This window comes from Protomyctophum bolini, assembly GCF_963924005.1.
Source record: "Protomyctophum bolini genome assembly, chromosome: 19".
NCBI classification, from domain to species: domain Eukaryota; kingdom Metazoa; phylum Chordata; class Actinopteri; order Myctophiformes; family Myctophidae; genus Protomyctophum; species Protomyctophum bolini.
The window spans coordinates 15,487,593-15,502,491 of record NC_137880.1 but is presented as its reverse complement, the minus strand read 5'-3'; the positions used below and the strand labels follow the sequence as shown (position 1 = coordinate 15,502,491).

The 14,899-nt window shown below is 40.5% G+C and overlaps 1 protein-coding gene across 3 annotated transcripts in view; it reads right to left on the bottom strand.

Moving 5' to 3' along the window:
- Positions 1 to 14,899, bottom strand: part of map3k7 (mitogen-activated protein kinase kinase kinase 7) — a 29,735-nt gene that overhangs the window by 10,642 nt on the left and 4,194 nt on the right. For 2 of the 3 annotated variants that reach the window (XM_080790321.1, XM_080790320.1), the window contains exons 6-15: positions 13,377 to 13,515; positions 11,280 to 11,408; positions 9,631 to 9,755; positions 8,240 to 8,370; positions 7,074 to 7,155; positions 6,727 to 6,857; positions 6,417 to 6,564; positions 5,278 to 5,358; positions 1,795 to 1,862; positions 594 to 693 (exon numbers count right to left, since the gene is read on the bottom strand). In XM_080790321.1, coding sequence (XP_080646447.1) covers positions 594 to 693; positions 1,795 to 1,862; positions 5,278 to 5,358; positions 6,417 to 6,564; positions 6,727 to 6,857; positions 7,074 to 7,155; positions 8,240 to 8,370; positions 9,631 to 9,755; positions 11,280 to 11,408; positions 13,377 to 13,515 — 1,134 coding nt within the window. The remainder of the gene's footprint in view (positions 1 to 593; positions 694 to 1,794; positions 1,863 to 5,277; positions 5,359 to 6,416; positions 6,565 to 6,726; positions 6,858 to 7,073; positions 7,156 to 8,239; positions 8,371 to 9,630; positions 9,756 to 11,279; positions 11,409 to 13,376; positions 13,516 to 14,899) is intronic. The other variant, XM_080790322.1, reaches the window with a different exon arrangement.

Sequence of the window (14,899 nt, the reverse complement as noted above, 5' to 3'; positions counted from 1 at the left end):
TTGTAAACCACACGTTATATTATTGTTTTTATGAATGTAAAAAATCGATTACATATTAGTGCTCCTTAGATTTTGGTGGGTGCTCCTAATTTTTTTCTGGTGCTCCTTCATTTTGAAATTGGGAGCACCAGTGCTACCAAGTAAAAAAGTTAATTTCGAGCCCTGCCGAATAATCGCTGTCTTCCATGTCACACCGACTGTTGTGTTGACCGACTGTACCAAACTAGTCATATTTCCATAGATGCTATGATAACACTATTTGAGATTGAAATAATATAAAAGTCAACTTAACGTCCGACCTGGCCATCTGCACTTGGATTGGTTCATAATGTATGAGCCATTAGCAGATAGAAGGTGCATGATACCTATGCCTCTATTTCCATCAGCAGGAAAAAGTGATAAAATGGATTTTAAGTCTCGAACTTTGGCCTGGCCTTTTGCACTCAAACTGACCGTGTTAATTGGATATGAAACATTTGCACAAATAAATAGACCTTAAGTATCATGTGCAATCTTTGTATGCCCTCCACCTCCTCTCCCATGAGACATTCTGAAGGAATTTCTACTAAATTGCAGATGGGGAGGGTGTCTACCTGTGAGGTCATCGGGTGAGAAGTAGCCTCTACTGCTGGTCTTATCCGGCGGCATCATCCTCACACTGGGACTAGACGACCTGCTGCTGTTTCTGCTCCCCTGCAATAGGACAAAAACACTGTCAGTCACCTGGGACAGCCAATGGAAATTATTCACAATATGCCATGTTGATAGGTATGTGTGCCATCCACGCAGCTGTATTGGTGTAAAAACAGCTCTTTAGTCTACCTACCAACACAGGAGATAATGGCTAGTGTCTCTGAACAAACGACCATGGGAAAATCGTTATCAGTTATCGTCAAAATGTTCAATATCCTGCATCCCGAAAGGTAATAGAAAAGCTAAAATGTAAGAATTACAAAATTTGTCTATGAAGCATAAACTGACAAATAGCAAAGACATCTTTGTCTCTCAATCTAGAATATATTACAAATGTCTAATAGATGGTATAGAGAACATTACCTCGGAGGAAATTAAACATTATGTAATGCTGTCACTTCTGGGAATTGAGTACCTGGCAGTTAAGTGCAAAAATATCTTCTACAATTTATACATTTCTCCATACCAAGATTTAAGTTTTTATATGAAAGAACTTTTCAGCTGTGCAGAGTTTAAATGTTAATTTTAAATAAGAGTGTACTGTTTGGGAAGGAAGGAGAGAACGTTGTTAGATATGGGTTGTGTGACATTTGAAGGTTGTCTATCTAGTATCTAGGTACACTGTGTATACGTGCGTCTCTCTCAGGTAGGCTTCCTACATGCATAATGTCGTCCTCCTCCATGAAGTGACATACCAAACATTTCTCAGAGGAATTGCTTCCCTTCACAAAGCACACATCCCAATCTTTGAGAAGCTCCCATCTCATTAAATGGCATCAGTGTCACAAATCCATACAAAACATGAATGGGGAAGCGGGCGGGGTATATTCTTAATGTTTTGAATATGCTCTCCAGCTGTGAGCGCCAAACATTGAGCCAACATCGTCTCAAACGCCAAGAGAATATTGAAAGTATTGGCTCATCTGTTTTATGAATATAATGCTACAAGATGTGAGACTGACATTTTTAATACGATAAAACTTTATGCTTCATGTAAAAACAAGCAAAGATCAATAGACTACCGGTAAGTTCATTGCCCCAATTATTCACTTTATTTTTGTAGCTAACTTATCAAAAACTGAACTCCTCATTGCAGCTTACCTGGTTGGAGTCTGAGCCTATCCCCGGTAAGTCCTGCACGGATCGACGTCTCTGGGCCTCGCAGGTGGCTGTGGGCCGGACAGAGGGACACATATAGACAGAAAGGAAGAAAGCATGAGACCGACTAGATGTTCAAGATGAAGGGGAGCCGTGTCCGTGTCCGGTTGTTGGGGAGAGATGGGGAGAAGGGGGAATCCCGATCCGCAGAGCCAGCTGCTTGGGTTTTACCCCTTACGCCCCGGCCCTGTCAACATGTGCCGTGACATGGCTCTAATGCGACCACAGCACAAACACCCACCACACTCCAACACTGCATATCACTCATACAACACTGCAGACCAGATCCACCACATGAATAGCTGAGCCCATTTGTGAAGCATAGTGTTTGCATAGTGGTTTGTTTGGGTTGGGGGGCTGGGAGTGAGGCTAGGAACTATTTTAAGGAATACGATGTAATGGACAAACTTTAGACATGGCTGATGGGAAGGCACAAATAGAGGGTGATTTTGCTGGATAATTAAACCTCTTCAAACCTTTCGTAGAAAAGTAGAAACATGTCCCTCCCTCACATCATGCAATAATATCTATCTGGATTCATTGTCTATGCGTCTTGTCAGTCAAATTTGGTAAATTGGTTGGCATCATTCAAAAGAAAAGAAAGCTCTACAGATGTGTAAAAGAGGGGGCTTCCCACTGAAAGGCAAACAATGTAAAAACACGTCACTGCCAGCAGCCAACCAATCCAACACCATTTCCAACCTAACTTTCATCTGACCACAGCAATATAGTAAACTTGGCTGTCTTTTTGTTGTTAATAAATTGCTTTGTTGTCTTGTGTTTTGTATGCCTTTCAAGAATGCATGTTCCAATTTTAGTTCAATTACACAACATTAATAACACAAGTTAATCTATCCCATTTGTACTGTAATTTTAGGTTAGAATTATTAGACAAGAAATACAACCTTACATTATTGCTACAATATATTATAGAACATTAGCTGTATTGGTTTTTGATTGAGCGTGGGCTCAATTAAAAATGTGACACATATGTGACATTAATGCCAGTTTAACACTAAACATTAAACATTATGCTTATTTCAGACCTAGATTAAAATCTATGATGGTATTGGTTGACTAATTGTATTATTGTTTACAAGGAGTAGAACTGTTATAAAACTCGACAATTTGCACCTCGAGATGTTTTAACTACCGGTAGTAGTCGGTAGGTGTAAATATTTAGTAACAAAGTTTTACTTACTAAGCACTCACATTTTATATAGGCCTATGTAATTCAGGTTTAATTTAAGTCTTGCTTACTAGTGAAGTTGAGACGAGCAGCTGATGTTTGATTAAATATTACACACACCATTTCTTTTTCATATATCCAAGAACATTCGTAGGACTCATAGTCCCTGATGCTTTGTATCAACTTGTATGTCAAATAGTTTTTGGCCTTGGTATTACAGCCTTTACCCATTGGGAAATACACAAAGAACACACAACAGTCCAAAAATGGTCACCCCAAACAAATCATAACAAGTTTGCGTTACAAATCTCGTGCTAATAACTATAACTAATGCTGAATTTCTCAACAACCTTTCCTTCATGTTATAACAAATCAGCATAATTTTGACTCTTGAGTCTTTTCACATTTAAATTTAAGATTTTAATCCCATTTTTTATCCCAATGAAATATTTGAAAGTCTTATTCTATAAAACTGTACTCTAATTTCAAACCCCATTATTAAAAAAAATAAAAATAACTATGAACAAAATTTGTGCAACGTGGGAAAGAATGACAATATACAGGTGTGCACATGCAGCGATAATGTTCATTCTACTAACAATCAGTCCCCTCCCGTAGTCACTGGATTTAATTAGCCACTCATTCAACGTTCTCATGCAGCTTCCAAAATAGAAGCCTTTTTTGACATCCAGTGCTGTCCCCGTTTCTTTCATCCCCTATCTCTGGTAGTAATAATAGCTCTGACCCCTCAATGTGAACGAAATTAATCAAAATTATTTTTTTTCCCACAAAGTGTGCATGTGTGGTAAAAGAAAAAAAGAAAGAAAGAAAATTAGCCAAGCTTTCACAATGTCCTCTATGCATGAAAGGCAAGGACAAGTTTAAATGCAGCGAGCTGGGGCACTCTGATTTACTCCCTCTCCCCATGATCTGTAGCCAAGCCAGCAAGATGACCGAGAGGAAAAAACAGAAAGTCCATGAGTTATGAATGATCTTCTCATCCGTGTCACCCCCCCATCTAATGCAATATGCTGATTAAATTACCCAAGGGCTCTAAAACTGTTTGTTTAGAGCCTTAGCTTTATTATTTTTTAAATAATGTAACCTACATATTAGGGCTAGGCAATATAACATTTTATATCAATACCGTGATGTAAGACTACCGGTAGATGGTTTGAGATTTTGGATATTGTGAAATGGCATAAGAGTTGTCTTTTCCTAGTTTAACACACAAATTATATAAAAATGGTTTAATAGCCAATGTACCATCTTAGAACGCATCACTACATGCCATTATTTTGTATTATACAACATTACCTGTATATACAAATTAAATAAGGTATTTGGTGAAAAATGATTGTCCATATTTTACCCAGCCTTAATACAAAATACATTTCAAATAATTCCATCATTATGAATTTGTGATTTTATCATGGTACTTCAATTTAGCACTAAACTAAGTCTTGAGCAATCGAGGAGGAAGTGACGAGATGAGAAAGAATGTTAACTCATGATTACGTTCCTCTCATCATTCATAAAACCACAAAGTACAAACTAAAGAGGAGAGGTAGCTCTGATGCATGTTACTCCAGGATGAATACACATTTGATCATCATTGCTCCAGGATATTATGACACAGAAGTCATTTTCATATATTAACTACTTTCAACCAGGTGTCACTATGGCCATGCCATGTAGTCTAGTCTCTGTGAAAATGGCAGATCTATAACCCTACATGTCACAAAAGACTGACAGTGAGTGAATGGCACAAATTGAAAACACACTGGTGTCAGGAAGAATGGACAGATTTGATCAGAGCTTTGAGATTTGGGAGCGTTTCAATTATTTTTTGTATCCGTGTGCCAACTCTATATAGAGCAGCAGTTCCCAAACCTTCGCAACTAGACACAAAACCAAAAGAGACGTTTGGCGTCTCCGCAGGACCCAAACTGACAAAAAAATATATATCATGAATTAACTCCAAAGTCAAGTTAAGATAGCTGATGTTGTAGATCTACTATTTATGGTCTGCCATTTATGGAATTACTTTTTACTTTTTTAAATTGACTCTGAACCCAAAAGTGGGTCCATTGTTTGGGAACCACTGATACAAAGCATCATCTGGAGTGACATACAGGAGAGGGGCGTGGACAAAGCACAGTAAAAGCCTGCTGGTAGGTTCAGTCAAGCCAGCACACCCAAGGCAACCAGGAAGCCCGGTGGTCCTGCACTGATACCTGTGACGACGATCTTGGGAACATCCAGAATGGTGCCGTATGACGCAGTTTTACGGTGGCCTCGTTTATACTGTGGGCGTGCTGCAAAAATACACATACACACACATGGCTGCGACACAAGCATGCAAGACTCGAGGACAAGCTGGACTGGAAACGGAGAAAGTCTCACTTCCTGGTTCCGTTTTCCAGGTCAGGACACGCATGCATGTAGCGCATAGCATATATTGGACATGCAAAGGGGCCGCATGCACCCTGTCAATACCATTGGCTGTGGAGGGTGTTCCACATGGCAGGCAGGCACGGAATAAAATATCTCCGCACCAGTCAGCTCAAACAGCGGTTTGAATAGAAGACGTTTCATAATAAAGCAAAGAAAGGGCATAGCTATGGAGGGCAATGATGCTCAAGATATGGAAAAACCTAGAGTTCTCTTTGAAACTCTACCTTTAAGGATTCTAAAAATAAATAAAAAATAAACTAAGGATCCTTAACCACATGAACCCTAGCATCCCTATTCTGGGCAAACGTTCTACAAAAACAGGCAAACATTTGCAGAAAATAGCAGATCTACAAGATCTGCCATTATCTGGAAATGGATTTGGTGTAGAGCAGAAAAAGGAGACGACCTAGTCTATACCCCCTGGGGGACCACAGTAAACAAAGTACACTGGGTTAAAGTGGTTAAATTCTAACTAAATAAATTCGATCAATCTCCGACCAAAACTAAGCATAGAAAAATATCTACGGTATTCTTTAATCATGAAAGGATGCAGAAGATGCTGCATTCCAATTTGAGCTTTTGAAGAAGGGGGAGATGATTGACAGGCTAGTTCGACAACATTTCAAGGTGTTGGGGAAAGGTGAGGGTGGGGGTGTCAAACGGATGCATCTGCATGATGAGTGAGTCATCACCTCCCGAGTGATGAAAGCAGATGAAATGAATCTCGACTGGGGAGCTGGGAGTGTTAAGACAGCTGATAAAACGGTATTGCATTTCCTATGTAATCCTTGCTGCATAACAATGAAGTTTGTACGACTTTTCATTTCTAAAAAGGTCATGACAATGTCCGATGATGTTACTCCTGCAGTTAGATTATTATTGGCAGGGCCAGGGCCACTGTGTAGGTCGCTGAAATTACCTGCAGGTGCAAAAGGCATCTTTGGCTCCAATTCTGACAGGTCGGCGCTCATTCGTTTGCCATCATTGGAAGCCAGGCACTGCGTCCGCGCCGATAGGCTCTCAACACTGCCCCCTCTGGACAGAGGTAGGGTCCTTAAAGGGTCTCCCTAAAAGAGCACACACAAAGAACACAACTGGAGCTCTTACTTTGGGAACATGTTATTTATGTGAATTTGACATTTAATGAACTAATTAATCCATGTATGTTCTGTCTTTATACTATTAAAAGACCCAATTTCAATGGCTTTGAATTATAGGAGATATTTTGCCTTTGGTTTGAACTGAGGTGCAAACTGAGTTGTGATCTTGATAGTGTCATTGCTTCTTTGGGAGTCGACGTGCTCCATGTTTGCATCGCTTTTGTTGCTCGTGCTGGTGCAAGTGTAATCCACATAAGAACCTGCCAAACAGTTCACCTCATCAATCTCACATGGTGAAAAGTTTGCTTGCATCACATCACAACATTTACACATAAGTAAAATGAAATCCTAGCAAAAACACATGCATAAAAACTATAGCAAAGTAAATAATTCCTATGAAAATAACCCAAAGAATAGTAACCTAGATCCGAATGTCCAAGTATCCCACCCAGCATCAGTTTTTACTACTACTGTACCTGTACTAGTTGCAGAGTTGCTTTGACCCTCATCTGAATACTGGTATGGATATTGCAGGGGCTCATCAGATCCGGGGAAGTACTGCAAAGAGACGGAAATAAATTACTGTATGCTGTAATGGTCTGGGTTTTTGATCATCTTCATGCTCCAATTCAGATAGTTTTAATTATTTGGGATCCACTTCGTTCTAAAAGAAAATCACACCTGTGTGAACTGAGTGGTGCAACTCCCCCTGAAATTCACCTTGATTTTACAATCTATGGAATTGGAAGTATTTAGATTTGTATCAACCTCAGCTACATTGAAAATGAGGGCCTCAATTGTAAGGTGATGATGATTAAGAATGTCAAAAACTCTGTTTAAGTTAGATTTAGAACAGATAACAAATATGCGATTGATCGCGATTAACTATGGGCAATAATACGATTAAACATTTCAATCGATTGACAGCCCTATAATATATATTTTTTAAATGGCAAAAATAAGGCCCATAGAAGCTCACAACATGTATTGTTGCGAGGTTTAAATCAGCCAGTTCCGCAGAATTTTCAGAACATTTTTTAAAGAATGAAATAGGGCTTACGTGATTAAAACCAGGAAAAGACAACACTTATGCCATATCACAATAAAGAGTATGCACACATGCCATCACTTTTCCACCGGGAGAGGCGATCTACAAGCTCAACGTGCATCTGCCATCACTATGCGTTGTGATCTTGAAGATCATCCATATTTACAAGAAGTTATCACATTTTTCGATTTATAGCAGCGGAGCACATTTAGGGACGGACCGGATGCTATCCCGGATGGGGCTGAAGTAGCTTGATGTAGCCAAAACACTCTCGTTGCGATCGACAACGGGAGGTATGATTAATTCTAACGAGACTAGCGACGGGACCTCGATGGACCGTCTAACACATAATCTTTTCTTAGAATTGGACGGAATGATTTAGATCAAGAGTTATTCACATTTTAATTTTCGTCGGCTAAAATGGGGAGGGGGAACATTATCGATGACGTCCCACCGGAAAATTGCGATGCGATCGGTTTTGATAATAAGAAAAATGTTTCCCCCCCCCCCCCCCCCCCAATAATTGTGTCGAAATGATGTTATTCAGCATGGCATTGAAGCAGATATAGATGAGATGTTGCTGTGAAGGATTACCCTCATTAGATGAGTCATGATCTTAACGATCTCCTCCATTGAGGGCCGCTGAGACGGATCTTTGGACCAACAGCGTGTCATTAGACTCTCAATGGGCTTGGGCAGGTTCTTGATTAGGGGAGGACGTGTGCCTGAATATCAACACAAATAAGACACATCCCATCACACCACGGCAGTTACTTGCATGCGTCACACCATGTTTTTTTATTATCAATACATTATTAACGAAAGGCACGTTGGCAAAGATTTATACAAAAGAATAGTAAAAGCCCAGGGCTCGTTTACATTGAGGTCCTGTGGATTCAATTCATAGACAATCAATAATATGCAGTAATATGCTAAACAAAAAAGATAGATATGTACAGTAAACAGTTGGGAGGGTCCTTTCCAGTGATAGCTTAAACTTTTTTTATAGGGGCCAGTTAAAACTTGCAGTTACCTGTAGGTGCTTTTTATGGTGGTTTTTGAAGGAAGGTACTGTTAAGGAGTCACTTTTGTATGACTGTTGGTATGGCATTCCACATACTGGTGGCATAGCAGTAGAACAAACTTGACCAATTTTCATTGACCGAAAATGGGTTCAGTGAGATCAGTGGGGCTCCTTCTGATATAGTGCCTGTGTGCGTCTTTTAGGCTATTGTAGTAGTCCAACAGGTATATGGGTAGATCTGGTATTGTTTGTGTATATATATATTTTTTTTTACATTTTGAAAATGTATTAACTCATCATTCAACATTGCAAATATTTGTCCTTAAATGCCGAAAGTAAGAACGCCAGGTTTAAATTGACCAAAAAGAGCATGGACTACAGTTAATTTCATCCAGCTTTTTTTATATAGAATTATAGATGGATGAATACAAATATTCTAAGAATAAAAAAAACAATTGTGAATAGTTCAAATAATTGTGTTCAGGCGATTATGTAATAATTGTGACAGGCTTGGGTAGATTTTTGAACACGCACCCAATTGTGTGCTTTCACTTTAATTTGAACACTATTACACCAAGACATTTACCTCAGTACAATTCTGTTAATTTATGCTAAATCCCAGGTTTCCTGAAGCTGGCAAGCGGTAATGTGTCAGCAAGACAGATTCAGCAGTGCAGCGTATTAGACTCCCTGCTCCCCAGATGTTCTGTGTCTCATTAGTATTCCATGCCATCCGTCTCTGTACAGAAAGAAACTGCGGGGAGTGCTACACAGGTGAACCTGCCTTTTAATTGCTATTTTCTACCAGCCTCTCAGCTCATTTACCCCACCAGCAGGTAGGCAGGCATCAGAACCTTGAGTTGAGCATGGTGAGTGACAGCCAAGCACACCTTCGTTGGTGTACCCTGTTGACAGCTACCAACAACGTTTCACAACTTGTCCGCCCGTTTCTCAGACTCACCGTTGTGCACGGCCCACATGATACGGAAGGCCGGCCCTCCGATTTCATCAAAGGGCTTCCTGCGCGTGATCACCTCCCAGAGAATGATACCCCAGCTGAAGACGTCGCACTTCTCACTGTAGTTGCTTCCTGGAAGTAAAGAGGAGCAACACATACTTAGCTGCTGACCGGTGTCGCACAACGAAAATAAGCCATTGACAATGACGCATCAGGGGTTAGAGCGAGTGTGCGTGGGGTGGGGGGCTTGGCTTGATATGGCTGATTGACTGACAAAAGCAATAATTGTCTGTGTTTGGAGAGGAGTACTGTTAAGTGCCTGTGAAAGCTCTGGAAGCTTTTTATCCTTGCCTGCTCTTTCAGACAAGGGGGATAAGAATAAGGGAGCAATTTGAACACATGAGTGCTCGCAACTTGCTTAATTACTTTGCACGTTATTGCAGAATTAAAAAGCACGAGCGCAAACCTGCACAAATAAACAGACCTATGTTAATGCTGCTGCATGGGGACATTCTGATAGTGTTTCACAGTGATGCTAATTCGCTGTAAGGGGGTTCGATACAGGGGCAAATGAGAGTTGCTTAATTGCACAGGAGTCATGTAACTCCCCACCAAAAACAAGATAATGACTGCCTTAATTCATGCTTGCTCCTGACCTCCGTTGCCAAGAACATGTCTCATAATGTATAAATGCATTAGGCTAGTGGCTGAGTGAGAAGACTAGCGCTACACTCTAGTCTCTCGGGGGAAATAAAACCACAAGCCTCATTCCATTCATCTTTCTCAGTATGCTTGGGAGAGTACCATCAACAAAAGCTGGTGACTATAGCTGGTTAGAAATTAAGAATGAATATCTTAAAACTGTTGGCGCAACGCAGCAGTTAAGGGCAAAAAGTGACAAAGCAAAGAGAGCGCAATTATCACCAGCGATACGATAATTCGATGCATATATGGTGACGGTACATGGCATGCTTAACCCATCGACGCCTGGTGCAATGTATACGTTGTTCTACCTTTGATGCCGGCACGCTCTCCGTGTCTCAGCTATTGCTATACATGTAGCAACATAACTATTTAAAAAATAATGAATCAGAATTTGAAGGTTTTCAGAAACCTTAGGCCAGGCCCTAATAATGATTCTGTATTGGAAAGCACTTGGTAACTTTGTTTTGAAAAGTGCTTTATAAATAAGGTTTATCATTATCAATAATGTTGTATTGCAACTAGGTGATCCGACCAATGGGCCGATTTTGACTCCAAATGACTCCGTGATCGGCAATTCACCCTATCTGGAGAAACCAATCTTTTATGGTCTAAAAGTCAGATATAGTATAATATAGTTTTGCAGCTTTGTGACAGGCTTAAACATACTAAAAAACATATTCAAATTTTACCTTATGCACAAGATCGGCATCGGTGGATCGTGAGAAAAACAATCTGTGATCGGGACCAAAACGCCTGATCAAAGCACCTCTAATTGCGACGATAATATATATTTTTTGTATAAACTAAGGCACAGGAGGAAAAGGCAATACTTATACTGGTATGTATCCAAAATCCTAGTCTCAAATCAAAATATCATATAGATATATTGCAGAGCCCCTGGGGACAGGTAGCTGAAGCATTTTAAATAGTCAAGATGCCAGTCATACTTGCCTTCAAATACCTCTGGGGCCATCCATGCGGCACTTCCTTTGTTATTGGTCATGTGGGTCTGAATGTCGCACGCTGTTCCAAAGTCACATATCTTCAGCACAGTGCCACCTGCCACAAGCAGTAGGCTGCAACAAACAATACCACATTAAACAGAGTCTGGGTAAAACAAAATATCTCAAGTGTGTTGAAGGATTCGCAGAGCAGCCATCAGTAGCTACAAACAAGCTGCAATGAATAGGCCACCTTTTCACTTTAACCTTAGCAGGAAATGGAGAGGTCCCTGAAACCAAAACAGTAATCATTATTGCAATGTTTTTTTTTTTTACAGTAATTTACAGATCAGTTTGAAATTATTTTGAAGATGCCTTTAGACCATAATTCATATTGTGAGAGCATTCAGCAGGTACTAATAAGGTCTGCTGAAAACAAAACACTGGAATAATGTGAGTGAATAGGAAAAAAAATAAAAAATAAAAAGAGTATATCAAAAGATCTGCAAGAAAGAAAAACACAATATAACAAAAATACCAGCACAATGACCCAGAGCTGTCAAGTTGTCAGACTACATTGGCCCAGTTATTCCCAGAAACTCCATGAGAGTTCTCTAGGAAACGGACCAGCTGGTCATTCCCACAGAGTCAGCCAGGGGCTTTTCTTTCCACAAGAGTCCAATAAATAACCTCTGGAGCCTGAACTGCAGTAGACATCCATCAGTACCACTATGTAAAACAGTCCTCACCTCTCGACAGGGGACACACAGAAGTGGAACAGGAGGAACAAAAGACAAACCAACCAAGCTCCAGAGGCCAACAGCAAAACCTACACAGTACTGTTCCCATCACTAACCAAATAAAAAAGTCATTTGCTGGACAATGCATGTGATTTATCTGTTGTTTTTTGCTTTACGTGGTTTTACTGCAGGTGCAAGGTTTTCTTGTTGCTGCTATTAATGCTTTTCCATGGCACGGCCAAATGGGTCCATGCATGCCTTGCATGGTAAGCAAAAAGCTTGATTCATACTTTGCGTGTGTTTTAACCATGGGCCCATTCCAGGATTAACAGGCCAAAGCAGGTATTCAATGATTTGATCTTGGAAGTTCGGCAGAAAAAAACCAATGATCCAGGAGTGAACTGAAAAGGCTGCCCCAAAAGCATGTCTGAAGATTTCCTGCTGGACATTTGGAACTACTCAAGACTATAAGTCACTGTCTATATACAATAATACACTCAAAACCCAATACTTTGGGTCTGCCCATTACATGGCCAAACAGATAAAATGCTTAATGTATGGTCTACTATGGTGCAGGTCAAGGTATATTTAAATTTGGATCAGTATCTGCTAAGCCCGGACAAACATCATTGCGCTTCACTCGTCATATAATCAGATATTATCAACAACTTGTGTCAGAGGCATCAATGCATGTTTAATCTTGAGCAGCGGCCAAAATGTTAACCTGGACATTAGTTTTCCCATCTTTTGAGCAACCTCTATTCAAATGTGGGATAAGATATCCGTCCATTTTCCTCCCTCCTCTCTGGTCTACTGCCTGTGTAAATGTCATTCACCCAATTACTTAGCAGATTTATGTACAATTGACTGCCATGTTAACTCCGTAATGTCAAGCCGTAATGTCATTTTTTAAGGGATTTCCTACTCCTGACTCCAGATCCACTGCTAAAGTGAACAAATGATAACCATTCACAAAACAGCATAACAGAGCTCATGTGGATCGTAAATTTTGACCATCTCACCTTTGAATATAAAATGTTCAAGACTTTCTCAATAACGCTGCCTGTTTAAATAAAGTCTAAAGCAATAATCTAAGTGCCACATTGACTTCAAGCTGGCAGTGAAACAAATGAACCACTTAAACCCTTAGTTGACCATGGTCCTGTAGAGTCTATCCTTAGGACTCTCCTTTTTGTCCCCTCTACACCAAATCTCTTCACCAAAAATAACCAATCTACTATTGCCACATCCTCATGCCGAGAATAGGGACACTAGGTTTAAGTGGTCAAAGGATGCAAGAAGAGACACTATTTCAGAACAGTGAAACAGGGGGAGAGAGAGAGATCAGTGAGGAGGAGCATACTTGGGAGGCTTGAGGTCCCTGTGAATGAGAGCCTTTGGTTTCATGCCATGGAGGTAGGCCACGCCCTGGGAGCACTGAAAACACCAGCTCATGGCATGGGAGGCCGTGTAATAGGGGAGGGGTTCAGCACCATGCAGCACTGTGGACAGAGAACACAATCACAACCAAAATAAACACAAACCCAGTAGCATTTGGTTAAACTGTACACAGGAAAAATCAGCTAGGGCTGAACAATTACCGTTTTGTCTCAGCGATTACTTTTTCTATAAATCAAATAATCTAGAATGCTTTTTGAAAATATACATCAATCCGGGATTTTTTACAATTCACTAAATCGATTAGTCCGATTAACCATTTAAGCTGTTTTATACATTTTATCATACAACAATCTACAAGCAAGCTCACAGCACATCTGCAACACATTGTGAGCTTTTAGATCAGCCATTTTCTATATTTAGAAAATATTATTTCATCCATGACTGGGGGGGACGGGAATAAACAAAATAAAGCGATACTTCCATATTCCCTCCAAAATCCATTTTTTAACCCGTTTCCTTGCCCTTACTTCTACATCTATTCTTCCTTCACCTGAAATTTCACCCACTTCTTTACACCTGTGATGAGACTAGGAGACCAAAGGGTGTACTAAAATTGTACTATTGGCGAGGCATGGAACGGTGGAATGCAATATATTCTCAAGAAAATCAAGGCTCTTTGACCAAATCCTTGAATTTTGATTTCCCCAGATGCATCAGTAAGTAGAGATCTGATGGGTGCAGGTCTTTTTTCCGACAGCATATTGATCCAAAACCTCAATCCTAACCTAACCCTAACCGCAAGCACGGGAGCAGCGCATGTCGGACCATCGCTTTTTCGCATCGCAGCGAATGTCCCCCCACTGCGGAGCGGACCGTTGCCCCGTCGGCTAGAATGCTGTCGGGAAAAAAGGCCACCTCCCGATCTGATGACCTAGCTACACAAGACTAGTACATGCATAACATATTATGGTGCAAAAGGTGTGTGTGGCAGCCCAAACACACCTTTATCACAGTAAAAGGTTTTAGCACAGATTCAGATAAATGCTTAGAGAAGTACTACCATTTGCTTGCGTAAAGCTCCGTTCACATTGAAGAAGCTGCTTTAAAAAGCAGAAGCAGAACTCAGAAAGACGCAGCTTTTTTTTGAGAAAGTGGGCGTGTACAAGGTACCTGTCACTCAAGCTGCCTGGACTGGCTGTCTGGCTTTGAGACGAGAGACAGGCAGTTTGAGCAGATGCGCATTTGAAAGTCTAAAATGTAAAATAGCGACTGTAGAGGAGACATACTTATATATTTAGTTACATCATAACCTATGTATGGATGAATAAATAATATAATCTTGGTAAACTTGTTTGTAAATAACCGAACGGACCGGATCTCAATCCTCCCCGTCTTCAGCGCTCATGTCTCCCCCCCACTCCGCTCTCCTCTCCCCCAGCTGGCCACGAGCGAAACCCTCCGGGCATTTTTTTAAATGGCGGCTCT